Below are 15,802 nucleotides of genomic sequence, written 5' to 3'. Positions count from 1 at the left end.
ACCAGTAAATGTCTCTGATGTTTTTGTTTTAACAAGTATTAAGCTAGAACTAGGAGAAATATGTATAATTGATCAGTTCTACCAGTTCTACCTCCTGTATATTCAAGTGTGTTTTCGTTTATGTTTTAATCAAGTTTCATTCCTTTGGAATGTTAAGTGATCTTAATCATGTCATAATCCTTTTCATGATAGACAAAGTACATCTATTGAGCCATGGTGAGATTCTGTGAAAAGGTGAAGTACGGTTTTGAAACGTTTAAAACTATAAGTTTAGTTTAGTGAGTTCCTGTGAATTCTCACACTTCCACTAGCTCCTTGGAGACAAAAGCTGGCAGTCCTGCCCCCAAGGCACGTCCGCCATTTGGAGACTACAAAACAGAGGGACATAACTCCTCTAGTTTCAGTTTTAGAGTTTTTTTGAGTTTTAGTTTTGAGTTTTGTTTTAGTTTTTGTTAGTGTAACTTAGTTTTTCACTCTTACTCTTGTAATTTACTTTTGAAACTCTCGTCTTCAATTTTTCCGCTCTTTGAGACACGCTCCAAGACAGCGACCTAAGCAGAAGTGCTCACGCGTTGATTTTTCTCACTTTTATATTTTTCGCAGTATTGATTAGCTTCTTTTATTAAGTTTGTACCAGAACGAAGTTCTGTTTTAATTCGTTTTATACAGTTAAGTATCGTAACCTGACTTAGAGAAAGTGAACTTAATTTAGATTATCTTGCATTAACTAACAACGGAAGCTCCGCCTGATCAACGTATCATCCTCAGTTATTTTATTCAAGAAGTTAGATTTAGTTTACAAAGTCAGAGCCTGAGAACCACTCGAAGCAACGAAGAAGAACATCTTCATCAAAATCATCATCACGATACTACAGCAACTTGCTGTGTCTGAGACCGTGCAAGTGGTTTCCAACGAAAGACAGACTCTTTGACAAGCCCCCAGCGCTCGCTAGCAGTACCACCCGCTGGGCATTGAGCCAAGATCTCACCGGATCGGTACGGGACCAGCTGCCCTCTTCCTAAGACATCGGACCGAGGTGTCCAACCGGCTGATACCGGACGAGCTGACCCCGGGCCATTGGACCGGGACGGCCAGCTAGAGCCGCAAATCACCGGAGGGAATCCGCCGCCGCGGATTCAACCATTCTGCTAAGAAAGTAGGCTCTCCATCACTCACAACAGCTGGATTCACACATGATACATGAGATGGTGTATATGGCTCTGATTCTGATCTTTTAGCTTAAGAGAAATTCGGTTAGGGTCTCGTTAATATTAAAATTACTCCCGTAATATTTAAATGCTTCAACCTAACTCGTGATCTCACCATCAGCCCATATTCCACTAGTAACCCATTACTTAGTTATTCCATATTTCCTGTTACCTGTTGTTATTCATTTAAATTGCCATTTCATTTATTTAATCTGAATTATTTAGTCAATAAACGTATTCAACCGTATGTCGTTGTCTGTGCAGGTTTGTTTTTAATGTGGAGAACCGATGGATCTGTGTAGAATTCACTACTTCATTTATGAGATTGAATAAATTGATCTGAAATAGATTAGAATTGATACAAGTTAACCTTGTCCAGTCGAATTTGATTAATTACCTCCGGATTATTCAAATAGACAAAACATCGGAGGTGGTGCCCCATTAACGAGTGTTTTATTAATCGCCAGTGATTAATAAATTACATTTATTATTAGTGTATCTCCTACATTAGCATACCTGTTTCATGCTGAGCTGACCCCTCTCCAGGGCCTGACGGAAGCCCATCTTCCCTTGGAAGACGCCTCGCTGGTTTATCAGTGTAGAAACTTGCTGGAGGCTTTGACATACTGGAACGCCCTCTGACAGGTTGGCATGGAGGCCAATGGGGATGTCGTGCCTGACAGGGGAAAAAAAGTTTCTGTAATATCATGTGATGGTGGCTGAAAATGTCTGTGTTTTTTTTTAGTGAAAAACCCTGGGAAGCCTTTGCAACCACCTCAAACTACTTTTCAACCAAATAATAATGCTTTAACAAACACCTAGAAAAAAATGTAGCAATTGCCAAGCACACATTTTCATTGTTTAATCACAGTCAGAAAATACTTAAATACACAACCAAGGACAGTAATTCCATTATCAGCAAAGTCATACTTGTTCAAGGTATTGCACGTCTTTAGTGACTTGCTACTTACTGTTCCATCATTTCAGTTATTCAAGATATTTTACCAGGTTTTTTTTAACTTTTATACTTCTGATTACTTTATTAAGCATTTCAGGATTTTTCCATAAAAAATATAGATTTCCATTAAGTATAATGCTGTTCTTTGTCACATTTAAGCTGGGGCCAACAGTAGAATTTAATACAAATCATCAAACCCTCCAAGCAGAGCATCCACAACCACTTTATATTCTTTATGTGTAATTCCAAAATTACATTTTATGTAAAGTAACTATCTGCAATCAAAAGCAGCTCAACTGGTGCAATTCCAAATAATGTTTAAGACCAAATTAAAGTTAAGACCAAGGGTTAGAAAATATGGGCCAATGTTAAATCTGTCCCGGGGTAACTTTAGACATCGGAACAGCTGATTTTACCAGAGGCTGACAACTGTGGCATTCAAGTCATATCTATTCTCCCCTTGCCAGACCTCTCTCATCTGACCCATTTTCAGTTTATCAGTCTCAAACTTATAACGCAACACCATCACCTTTTCCAAGATAGGAACAGGACACTGAAGGCAGCCAGGCAGGCAGGCAGGAACAGAAACCATTCTGTTGATGTTACGTTACTTAATACTGTACTTATCAACATGCCGTTCTCTCTTTCAAATAATCCGTCCACGCAACTATCCATCAATTCATGAAATAAAATCGCACACTTCAGGATCCTCCTTACCCCGGGGAAATGCATGAACGTTAATGAGTAAGAGTGGGACTTTTACTATTATGACTATGATTATAATGAAGCTACAGATCAAATATACAATCAAGTGAACACGACTAGCAGAGATCCAACCTCAAACACAGTGCTAATTTCATATGACTGAAGGCTGTTTGTCCACTCAATAACTGAGCAATTACCTGGTCTTTCAGTGGCGAAATACAAACCTGTGTTAGGTGGTTGGTAATGGGATGTGCCCATAGAGTTCCAGTTACATTTTTTGCATTTTTATCCGGCACAATAAAAAAAAAAAAAGGAATTGTTGATAACTCCAGGTTAATTTGGGACCCTATGGCAAAGCCAAAAGGCATATTGTCTGGACATTTAAACATACTGTATGTAGTATTAAGTAAAAAAACAACAAAAAAAACAAATTCAACATCTTCTGACTCTAATCTTAAATTTGTCTTAACTCCAATGTGAAACCTGGCTACATGAATGTTCACCCTCAGCAGCTTCATGGGTACCTGTCTGTCATACTCCATACCCTGCACAGTTTGCATGTTGTCTGCTTGCTTTTGTTCTCCGGGTTGCACACTAAGTTAATCCTCCAGTTAATGGGTGCACTTGGCCAAGGCACTGGGCGCGACTGCTCCAGATGGATTTAATGCAGATTACCAGTTTCACTATGTTATACATTGTATGATATGTGATCAAATAAAGATTCATCATAATAGTTCATTTTAAGGGCTGACAAGAGTAACTCATCAATAAATCATTCAATATGCTAACTGTACTGTTTAATCATAATCTGATCATAGTGGCCTGGGACCTCAATAGTAAGCGATTTAAACCCTTTGCTGCCTATGAATATAACAGGATTACAAAGAGGAAGCAAAACATTTCCAAAACCTCGGCCCAGCAGGTATACTGGAACAAGTTGTTATTGGGAATTAATCTGGAACAAGACTGTCTGACTTTCTCAAGCAAAATACAGAACATTATCACACAATTTACCCACAAAATTAAACAAAGGGCTGAAAAGAATAGTCCATCTTGGTTAAATGATAACATCTTGAAATTGATGGAAAAAGCACAAGCTTGCTCTATAAACTGCCATGAAAACAAAACTACAACATGATAAGTATCACTATGCCATGTTAAGGAAAAGGTAGTGAAGGAGATTAGAAAAGCTATTGCAAACTTTACATTAACATGTATTCATTTATGTATTTGCATTATTCTTTATTGGTAACAACTTGCACTTGGCTTGTATATAGACTTTTATATGTGTTGTTAGTCATTGGCAAGTTGTGATTTTTCCTTATATACTTTTGTACATTACAGTTACATTGTACATTACAGTTCTTTAATCTTTACCACTCTTTACCTTTATTTGTTTAGCTTTGAACCTTTAGCTCCTTGTTCATAGCTGTATGTCTATTCCTGTGTAAGTACACTGAGAGCAGTGAAAAACCAGAGTCAATTTCCCTGCATGTATAAAGATATTTGGTCAATGAAGCTGATTCTGAAGCAATCAGTTAAGTAATGTTGTTACTTTTAATTAGATAACTAACTGCAACAAATTACTATATTTCAGTAAGTAGGCACCACACTGGTCAGGGTTAGGGTGGTCTCCATGCCAACCTGTCAGAGGGCGTTCCAGTATGTCAAATTCCAAGCAGAGCATCCACAACCACTTTATATTCTTTATGTGTAATTCCAAAATCACATTTTATGTAAAGTAACTGTCTGCAATCAAAAGCAGCTCAACTGGTGCAATTCCAAATAATGTTTAAGACCAAATTAAAATTAAGACCAAGGGTTAGAAAATATGGGCCAATGTTAAATCTGTCCCAGGGTAACTTTAGACATTGGAACAGCTGATTTTACCAGAGGCTGACAACTGTGGCATTCAAGTCATATCTATTCTCCCCTTGCCAGACCTCTCTCATCTGACCCATTTTCAGTTTATCAGTCTCAAACTTATAACGCAACACCATCACCTTTTCCAAGATAGGAACAGGACACTGAAGGCAGCCAGGCAGGCAGGCAGGAACAGAAACCATTCTGTTGATGTTACGTTACTTAATACTGTACTTACCAACATGGCGTTCTCTCTTTCAAATAATCCGTCCACGCAACTATCCATCAATTCATGAAATAAAATCGCACACTTCAGGATCCTCCTTACCCCGGGGAAATGCATGAACGTTAATGAGTAAGAGTGGTATTTAACAATGTAACAGGACGTGCAACAGTAATCCTGGTCAGTTCAGCCACAGAACATATACATGTTTTAGGCAGTTGATAACTTATTTTAAGAAGTTGATCAAAATGAAAATAATGAAAAGTGTCTTAACTTAAATACATATCGATTTTGAATAAACACTTACCTTTTCTTAACAATAGAAAATGATTGAGTTAGTGCAACATTTCTATCTACTGAGAGGTACTAACTGTATCAGCACACAGAATTCGTTTTCACAAACTAAAATTGAAGTTGTACCTGTCCTAAGCTAATTCACCGAGTTCGAGAGTTTGCATACTTTTAGCTAGCTAGCGTCTTAAGAGCACCATGCTTCAGAGCAGTCTTTTGTGTCTTTTGTTTGCAGTGGTAGCTGAACAATGTTAATTGGCACTGAACTTCTGTAGCGGTAGTTGTGACACAACGGTAAGAGACGGTTTTGTTCTGTACTCATTTAAAGTTGGCACTACGTTGATGAAGATTTGGTCAGCAAGAGCTGCATGGGTGGGCCGCTTGACATTCACTACTTTACCTGTGACAAATGTTAAGTTACTGCAAATATTTTGTTTTAAAATCCATGGATGTTGATGTTTAAGCACTATGCTTACTTTTGAGTGAGATTTAAGTTGGTTAATTGAGCCACAGCGAAAGAAAATTCTGTCCAAGTGGAATTTGCAAACGTGGACTGTGGAACCAACACCACATATCCTTATATAGAAAAATACTTAGTTAAGTAATAATCTAGTTATTTTAATCACATTACATAACATAAGCACATAAAATATACTCATATTGCCATTGCTTGTGTGCCATTTCTATCTGCTGATACTTAAGTTTTCACAAAATGGGGAAAATGGGTCTGTAGTCACCACAACATTGATCATTATTGATCATAATATCACTGTACTTTGTGCTACTCTTGATTTTAAGTATGATAACTAAAACACTGACATTGATTCTGACCTACTTATGCCAGGATGGTGGGGATATTGTCAATGAAGTGATGAAGATTGTCATATCCAGAGGTGCCACCATGTCTGATCCAACCAGCGCGAGGATCTTGAGTGAGGGAACAGAAGTCCTGCAAGACCTGGACGTACCCAGAGCCTGTGCCTTGCTAATGGGGCTGATATACAGACTTAACCTCAGTTATCCAAAAGAACTGAAAAATACTTTCATTGTATTTCAAAAGATATTCCCTGAGCTGGATGGTCTGACAGCCAGTCCGAAGGCAATGTCTTTAAAATGTAAACTGCTGTGCTAAAAATGTGAAGAATTAGACTGTCCTCAAATTCAACAGGATATGTTGCACTGTTATGTTTGTCAAGTTTTTTTGTGCAACAAACAGCACCTGTACTGTTGACAGTTGGCAGTCGTCTTTAACATGCACAGAGAATGAAGCACTCAATTCAGCGGATTGGTCCTACAAAATTTACATGAATAATTTGCATGTTCCTTTTTTTAAGGGCAACTTCCTTGTAAAAGCCGGTGGCCGCAAAACAAGCTAAAACTTAGTTCTTGTGTGAAGGGTAAGAGAAACGCTTTCCATACTGTTGTCAGGACCTGAGCCTGTCAGAGGGAAAAAAGAGCACTCCTTGTGAACACACTTTGACGGTGCGCATTTGCGCCTAAGAACTATGTTTTAGCTCGTTTTGCGGCCGCTGGCTGATGCGCTCTCCCTCAATAATGGACCAATTAAAGATATTCTTCTCCCCATCAGTCGGGCACACACACGGGGAATTAGGGCCCAGGTTGAAAAATACTGCCGTTCCCATTTAAAACTGATTTGGGTGTGAATTTATTTATTAAGTTTTTGTCTAAGTAGGCATGTTTTTTTTTGTTTAGAAGTTATAAAATAGTAATATAATAATATAGTTAATAAGTTTACTTTGATTTTACCATAAAGGATTTGATCATAAAAAAAGAATTGCTATGTGTAATTCATTCTGGCTAAAGTGAATTAAGTTACTAATACAAAGTAAAAAATATACTGGCTCAACTTAAAAAAATTAAGGTAACAATTTGCATGGACATTTCTGAGTAGAATGGAAGTAAAATAAATAAGTTAAAATAGCTTAAATGAAGTAATTTGACAAGTTAATATTACCTAAACTTTTTCATGAAAATTAAGTAGGTTTACTTTAATTATCATGGGATTTACTCAATAATGGCTGAGTTGGAACTACTTAAAAACTTATCTACTTATCCTAATGGATACAAGTCCAATTTGCACAGAAAATTGGTTGCTAGAATGTATTCATGTCTCCAATCAGCTAGGAGTCACTCCACAGTGCGTGCCTGAATGGGAAAAGGAAGCCAATATAACTCTCGGAGTAGGACTGGCTTAACATTTGTAAGACACATGTGAATACTTCAAGTTCAGGTCAATGGAGAGAATTTGTGTGGAAGAATATAATAAGGTTTCATCATCACAAGGTAAAACCAGAATCAGAATAAGCTTTATTGGCCAAGCATGTGTACACAAACAGGAATTTGACTCTCTTAAGTTTGCTCTCAATGTAAAGGGAATAGTTTTTTAAATGTTAAATCTAAAAAATTAAAAGTAATTAAAAAATTGAGACAAATATGTACAAGATGGTGCAAATGTAAGGAGTGCAGACCTGACCAATTATTTTTCCTGCAGACCTGATTGTCCGTTGAGGTCTGTTCCTGTCCTGTTTGGTTGCAGATCTGAACCAGACCTTGTATGATGATCTAACCTCCATTACACAGGCTTAAGGTGGCATGTAAACATCGACCAGAACAAACAAGGAGAACTCCCTCTGAGAATGAGAAGGTTTACAGTTTATGGAAAGGATCTCTAAGTGAGGGCTACATGACAGTTACAGACTTGTAAAACAGAACATGGTAACTGCTGGAGGAGGTGTGGGAACTGCTTAGCTGATCACTTCCACATCGTTTTGGGACTGTGTTGCAATTCAGCCTTACTGACTGGGAGTAGTAGCAGTGATAAAAATCAATATCTGGCTTAGAGATGAATGACATCAGTGCAATATATTTAGGTCAGATTCAACTAATCTTAGGTCAGCAGAGGATTATTTTGAGGAAAACCTAAAATCAGTCACAAGATTGGGTCTTGGTGCAGTTGGTTGTTCCAACAGGACAATGATCCCAAACACACATCAAACATGGTGAAGGAATGGCTAGTGTAGCTGGCACAAAACCAATTCCAGCAGGTTGTAATGTTTCATTTCAGTAATTGTCAACACAAAAAGCCTTTCATGTTTTTCCATTTATTACAAATTTACAAAAATTACAGTGCAATAGTGAACACTAGAATGCCACTCCTTTTTTAAAGGAAGGAATTTGCCTTGATGTATAGTGCATAAAAACTGAAGGCCAATTACTGCAAGAGTCAAACCATAAATATATAATAGAAAAATTACAATTAAGATACAAGGAAATACTTTCACAAATACTATAGCAAGTATGAATGTTTTAGACTTACAAAGTTATACAGTTTTGTGCAAAGCCCTTCACCATGGGATGTGCAAAAGTTCACAGTGTAGAGAATATATGTCATGGGATGGTGGTCAAAGATGTCAGCTGATGTAATGTACAGAGACAGACATCCACTGGGGGGGCTTGTTGATGAGACCAGCTGCAGGTGAGAATAAAGGGCAGGGGGGTCATTCATCACTGGGGGTGGCTGGACTGGAATTCTGGTCCTAAAAAGAAAAAAGGTGTTACAAGGCAATTAGTTTGGCTCAGATACACTGTTGACTGTTTATTATACAGTGTGAACAGTGACATGATCAGGCTAAGATATATACAGTGTGAACTTTAGACTTTTCGGTCCAAGGCTTGATGCAGCAGGATCCAGCTCTGCAGGCCTTGGTTGTTTCTTCATGGGGTAGAAGTTGGAGCGGCTCCTTGTTCATACCTGCTGCAAGAATTTCATGATTTACTGACTGTACACAGTATCTAACAGTCATTGCTACAGTTAGACATGCGTAATAATCCTGGTAATATCAACTAATGACTGACAGCAGAGCCAAAATCCGCAAAAGTCGACCAAACTGCTGAACCTCCGACAGCCGGTCAAAATAAGACTGCTGTTTTATAATCTTTACGTGTGGTGTTTGTGCACAAGTTTGCATTATAGCTTACTTAGCTCAGTTTTAGCAACTCCACAATAACAAGAAATCAGTCATATTACGCTTACTGTTACAGTTTGTGTTGTCATTAGTTACACTCAAGATATGTTTTCAGTAAACAGCCAACATTAGATATTACTTACCAGTCTAAAGAAGGTTTTCACAGCTGTCTCCAGCAAAATGCCCTTATTTAGCTTCTTTTCTCTGTCGCAGACATGGTTTCTCTCTGGGAGCTGTTGTTTGACATGGTGATGAAAGTCGTTTTTCTGGAGCTTCTGCATGTCTGTGTTTACTGAATAACTACCTGAGGCAGTAGCCATTCCCTCCGGCCAGCGCGACATCCTCTCCTGTGTACACTACACAATCACCTCTCGCAGCAGGTGCTGGTATATTAAGAACGGACGGCCTGTCCTGGCTGCTTTGCAGTGGATATCTCTGCAATAAAATACATAAGCATCTTGGGCAGAACTATTACTTCTTCATAGTCTGTTGATAAGATTAGTTCATTTTTTGAATGTTTTAAATTAAAATTCTGTCCAGAGCTTTCAAAATACACCTTAACTGCTTTTTAGTTTCTCAGTATGTTGGCATATGATCACTCTAAGCCCTACAATTCAGTGGGCGTTTGTGCTGTGAAATGATCAATGAGTTGCACATCTCTGATGCTGTCCACAGAACTAAAATAGATTGGAGGCGATCGATCAGACAGACGGACAGACCATGTCAGTTAGTTTGGTTTCTTAGCCTGCTGCTTTTTTGTCATTGTTAGTAGATCTTTCTGACCTAATTCCATTTCCCCCCATTGTAGTAGTCCATGAACAGAGGGGAGACGAGGCGGTGAAGGGACAGTCAAGAAGAGAGAGAGGAAAAGAGGGGAGAGAGTACCTGCTAAGAGTAGCGTTAAACTGCTGTTATTACACACCTCTCCCTGCGGATTTTTAGTGATTATTGTGAATGCTCTGAACAATAAATGTATTGTGATGACAGTTTTATTTTTTTTATCTTGTTTTCTTTGCTAGCCCTCGAGCGTTGTCTGCTGTGCTCCCGGCACATTTGACTCTGGATTTCTGAAGTGTTCGGTGACTTTTTTGCTCCCCCTGACCTGCTGGAGTAGCACCCTTGCTGTGCTCTGGGACCTCCTGATTTACAAATTAAGCACTGGCTGGAGGTGTCTAAATGTCACATCAAATGAGACATCGTGCTACAGCTGTTTGGCTAGTTATGTTAGGGAGTAAGAAAAATACCAAACAACCAATGCACACAGATTCAGGTATATCACTACTACCTTTTTTAAGGAGATCTGAAGTGTGTCAGGATTTTACATCTGAAGTACAACAGCATTTTATAAGAACCTGCACTACCTTTTAGCCAGATCTGCTGCCTCTTTTGCAGCAGATGCGTTAACCAGGAGTGACACATTGGAAATGCCTCCAGCCTGGAAGCACTCCACAATCCCCTGATTCCTTCTGGGACAGTAGCCGAAATCATCTCCCGTCACCACCAGCATCATTCTGGGCTGTGGCATTCTTGCTGTTCTCTGTGGAGGACACACAGGAGATGGAACACTAATCATAAGGGCAGCTATGGCTCAGCAGGTTGAGTGGGTTATCCATTAATCAATAAATGAATATGTGGTATGATCCCCAGCTCCTCCTGTCCACATGTCGAAGTGTCCTTGCTCAAGTAGCTTGCTGCTATCAGTGTGTTTGTGTGAATGAGAGGCATACTGTAAGGGGCTTTGGATAAAAGCACAGTATAAATCAATTACATTTCATTCATTACTACAGAAAACAAAACACCAACCGACATATGGGGCATACACACATCCAACAACATATTAAAATTTTGGCCACAGCTAATCAACAAAATCAGTACAATTGTATTAAAATCAGCCAAAAACGTGATGAAATAAAGCTGCTGCCTCAGCTCTCATATTGCCTGGTAACACATGCACCATACATTTGAATCACTCCACACTGCACACTGGATTGTTACAAGAATGATACAGAACTATGACAGAAATATGTCATACTGTAGCTGTTTTTCCACTATGTGAATTATGTAAATAATATTATTTTGATACAAGCCATCTTAAATTTGCACCAAAGATTGTCACTTTTCTTCAATGTTTTTTTACCTTGTTTTAAATTATATTCGATATCTGCCTAGACTTTTATTTCTACCTAACATTTCACTGTGGCCTATAGATAGAAGGCGAAACAGTTAATTGTCAAAATAATTCTTAATTAATACACACATTATTTACAAACATCATAACATTATAACAGCAGCAATTTAACTGTGATAATAATCAACAGATTCTCGGTGCCAAGAACAAAGTGGCTGATATGCAGTAGCTTAGTTCATTCTCCATCAATAATAACTAGGGCTGTCAATCCATTAAAACATGTAATCACATTTAATCCCATCATGGTCCATAGTTAACTTGTAATTAATCACAAATTAATGGCACATTTTTTATCTGTTCTAGATGTACCTTAAAGGGATATTTTTAAGTTTGTAATACTCCTAAACATGGGAGTAAACAAATATGCTTTATGCAAATGTATGTTTATTATTGCAACAATCCAAAACACTGACAGATACTGTCCAGAATATTCTCCAGAATAAACTCAGAGGTACTGCATGCTCCAAAAATATGCTGAAAGTATAACATGACAAACTCAAGTCCAACAAGCAACAACAGATGGACATATTGACCTGAACGTAACATTCCTCAGTAATACTAACACAATGTAGTGTGCAACTGTACACTGGTAAAGGTTCACTGAACAATGTTAATCAACCTGCAAGCTGCAGCCACACATTTAGCTATCACTGTTAACAGTTTGTCTCATGCAGAGTTGTTCAGGCGTCTCTGTTGCAAACTTTTAGCGTGGTTGCCACTTGCATTTCATCCTTCCAAAGACTTGCTCAACTAGCACCCTCCCATCAAGGAGTTCTGCAGCTAGTCTGCTTCTGTGAGAACCCCACTGTCACATTTGGGAGTGATGACAAATGAAAAGGCCTGCTCAATGTAGGCACTGTCCCCCAGCATGCTGTACTTGCCTATTTTCTCTTTCCAAGTGGTGTAAAAGATGGAGGCTCACAACATGAACCCTGCCTGGTGGTCCAGCAGAAATGTCGATAAATCCCTCTCACCGACAATCCCCTGAAGAAGGGTGGAGTAGAATGACTTTCTGTTCAGTAGTCTACTTCTCTTATGTGCAGCCTCTGCACCCTGATGTGACACCCATCAACTGCAACGATGACGCCACTGAGGCCACAGAGCCGGTGGAAAGCAGCAGCAGAAGCTGCTTTCTCACAGTGATTAGGCCAGGGGGTGAAGTACGGGTAACTACTGGGGGGACTGTGATCAAAACGAGGCAGGTCTGACCAGATATCGCTGCTGAGGCTGCAGTTACTGCCAACAGGAGCCTTAAACAAACCAAATCAACAACAAACAACATGTCGATACTAAAAAAAAAAGAAGTTGTTAACCTAGAGAACCTGAAGAAGTCTGTTCTTTCATTTTCTGGAGGCATTTCTTCATCAGAAGTCATATGACGTGTATAAGTTTGGTGTCAGTGTGACTGACCCAGCTGTCACCACAGTCAGTCACAAAGCAACTTCCTCTGGTACATTGAACGCACCATCACCGCCTTGATGTGATGAACACAGTAATGAGACATGGTTAGTTGGTTGTTTAGTATTGGGTTACACCCCGCCTTTCCGAAAATAGACCATTCTTCGTAATGGCGTGGTTTCCCATGTTTCTAAAGACCCCGCTATTCCGAAAAGGCTATTGGGGAACCCCTGACCCTGACCCTAACCCTAACCCTATTGGGAAGTAATTGGAACTTGAAAGTCGGATTCGGAACAGCGGTGTTTCGGAGTGGAAGGCCGTCCCCTTACTGTTGGACTGTTTCTATTGTAAAGTTTAAAGACATGGAGGAATGAGTGCGACAGACAGCGAAGTAATAATAATGGAACCACAGCACCAAAGCCGGTAACCACAGTCACCACACTGCCTCCAGGAGGTCCGGTACCGCACTGCCTACCAGAGGTCCGGTACCGCACTGCCTACCAGAGGTCCGGTACCGCACTGCCTCCAGGAGGTCCGGTACCACACTGCCTCCAGGAGGTCCGGTATATGTAAAACACTGGCGAATATTCACGTCCCGTTCACTTCCACATTATGTGAGCGAGGGCGCAAACAGAACCGCCTCTCGGCTGTTTGGAGTTAAACTTGTTGAACCGGTGAAGTCTCAGTCACGACCTTCAGCACCGCACAGCACCGAACACACGCACTACAGACCAGCACACTGACTTCCGTGTCGCTCATCCTGCTCTAACACACTCAGCACTGATGGTCATCCGCTCACGTTCCGGTATGTGACCGAGCCGTTAATCAGAAACTTCTCTGAATCAGGCCGACAGACCGGTTCAGTTCAGCTCGCCTCCTGTTGTTCCGTGCCTGAGTCGGCCGACCCACAGTAACACATCAGACAGCGTCACAGACCCGCACATATCTTTTCAAATAGAATTCAAGCTTACCCATTATATCACACGCGTCCGGCCATGTACGTCAAAAACCTCTTACAAGTAATCCTCCTCCTCCTCCTCCTCCTCCTCTTCCTCCTCCTCGTCTTCTTCTTCTTCTTCGCTTACTGGCAGATCGTAAAACAACTTTAAAAGTGCTTATGCTGCCGCCACCTACTGTCTTGGGTAAATACTGTCTTGTCAGTACATGCTGTCAGTACTGATCGGTCCATAGCAACTTTCAGACCCATCTGCTTTGCAGTCTTTCCTGTGTTCCGTCCAGAACCTCTCAATAACGTTAGTATTCTCACTTAAAGCTTCCTCTCCACATCACTTTGGCAGAGCCAGTGATGGTCCTGATTGTTTCTGGTGTCTGTGATGTAATGACAGCTCATTTACTTCTTCTAGCACAGCATTTATTAGGTCCCGAGCACCAATGGTGCCAGGGCCAACGGTACCGTTTATGTAGAAATGATACTGTTGATGTTGTTGTAGATGAACCTGATCAGGTTGGGTCAGTGCTCTGTGATAGAGCCCGACCGATAAAGGATTTTTAAGGCCGATACCGATACAAATATTTGGTGATTTAAAAATCCGATATATCGGCCGATATATATATATAAAATAAATCCAGTAACTCGTAACAAAACATAAACAGATTTCCGTAATATTAGTTATTTGTAGTTATTTATGAGTCCTCACTGAAATAATATGACAATGCAGTTTAAAAATACACTTGTTTGTTTTATTGTCACAACAGAACAGAGGAACATCAAAATTACTAGCTAAGTCAGTTTCACTCTCGGCTTACACGTAACAGCAGCAAAACTGGACATGGACTGAGAACTGATGGGGATGTTCTTTTAATTGTTAATCAAGCAATGTATTTCTTGTGACAGTTGCCAACTCTCCATGAACATACTTCAACAATGATCTCAGTCGTGGATAACTGGTTCGTTCTGCCCGACCCTGGCTGGATCAGCTGGTTGTAGGGTTTGAGGCGTTCTAAACACTGTTGCCAACAGGGACGTTGTAGAGTGTCCTCTGGTGGACAAACTATGCAACGCCAACACTCATAACATGGTTGAAGGGTGTTTCGTCCGTTTTTATTTAATTTTTAAAATATTCATTTACCGGCCATTATAAATGCAGATACCGATAGTTTGGAAGATGCCTAATATCGGCCGATAATATCGGCCAGCCGATATATCGGTCGGGCACTACTCTGTGAACACCTGAACATTGGAAAGGTTTTTAAACCTTCGAGGCTTTAACATTAAACATTAAACTGCTGGTCAAAATAAGACTGCTGTTTTATAATCTTTACGTGTGGTGTTTGTGCACAAGTTTGCATTATAGCTTACTTAGCTCAGTTTTAGCAACTCCACAATAACAAGAAATCAGTCATATTACGCTTACTGTTACAGTTTGTGTTGTCATTAGTTACACTCAAGATATGTTTTCAGTAAACAGCCAACATTAGATATTACTTACCAGTCTAAAGAAGGTTTTCACAGCTGTCTCCAGCAAAATGTCCTTATTTAGCTTCTTTTTATGTTGCTTCTTTTCTCTGTCGCAGACATGGTTTCTCTCTGGGAGCTGTTGTTTGACATGGTGATAAAAGTTGCTTTTCTGGAGCTTCTGCATCTCTGTGTTTACTAAATAACTACCTGAGGTGGTAGCCTCAGGTAGCTCGACATCCTCTCCTGTGGTACGCTAGAGTTTGTTGTTAAGATTGATAAGTCTGTTGATAAGATTAGTTCATTTTTTGAATGTTTTAAATTTAAATTCTGTCCAGAGCTTTCAAAATACACCTTAACTGCTTTTTAGTTTCTCAATATGTTGGCATATGATCACTCTAAGCCCTACCATTCAGTGGGCGTTTGTGCTGTGAAATGATCAATGAGTTGCACATCTCTGATGCTGTCCACAGAACTAAAATAGATTGGAGGCGATCGATCAGACAGACAGACAGACCATGTCAGTTAGTTTGGTTTCTTAGCCTGCTGCTTTTTTGTCGTTGTT

At 39.7% G+C, this 15,802-nt stretch overlaps 1 protein-coding gene across 2 annotated transcripts in view; it reads right to left on the bottom strand.

Annotated features, from left to right (window-relative positions):
- ydjc (YdjC chitooligosaccharide deacetylase homolog) overlaps positions 1-13,877 on the bottom strand; it is a 40,316-nt gene extending 26,439 nt beyond the window's left edge. The window contains exons 1-3 of one of the 2 annotated variants that reach the window (XM_073466611.1): positions 13,793-13,877; positions 10,597-10,772; positions 1,726-1,885 (exon numbers count right to left, since the gene is read on the bottom strand). In XM_073466611.1, the coding sequence (XP_073322712.1) occupies positions 1,726-1,885; positions 10,597-10,760 (324 nt within the window). In that variant the 5' untranslated portion in view covers positions 10,761-10,772; positions 13,793-13,877. Of the gene's footprint in view, positions 1-1,725; positions 1,886-10,596; positions 10,773-12,304; positions 12,485-13,792 lie in introns of those variants that run through there. The other variant, XM_073466612.1, reaches the window with a different exon arrangement.
- Positions 13,878-15,802: the final 1,925 nt, after the last annotated feature.

Source organism: Pagrus major, chromosome 5 (assembly GCF_040436345.1).
Source record: "Pagrus major chromosome 5, Pma_NU_1.0".
In the NCBI taxonomy this organism is placed as follows: domain Eukaryota; kingdom Metazoa; phylum Chordata; class Actinopteri; order Spariformes; family Sparidae; genus Pagrus; species Pagrus major.
This window is presented reverse-complemented; position numbering and strand designations above follow the sequence as displayed.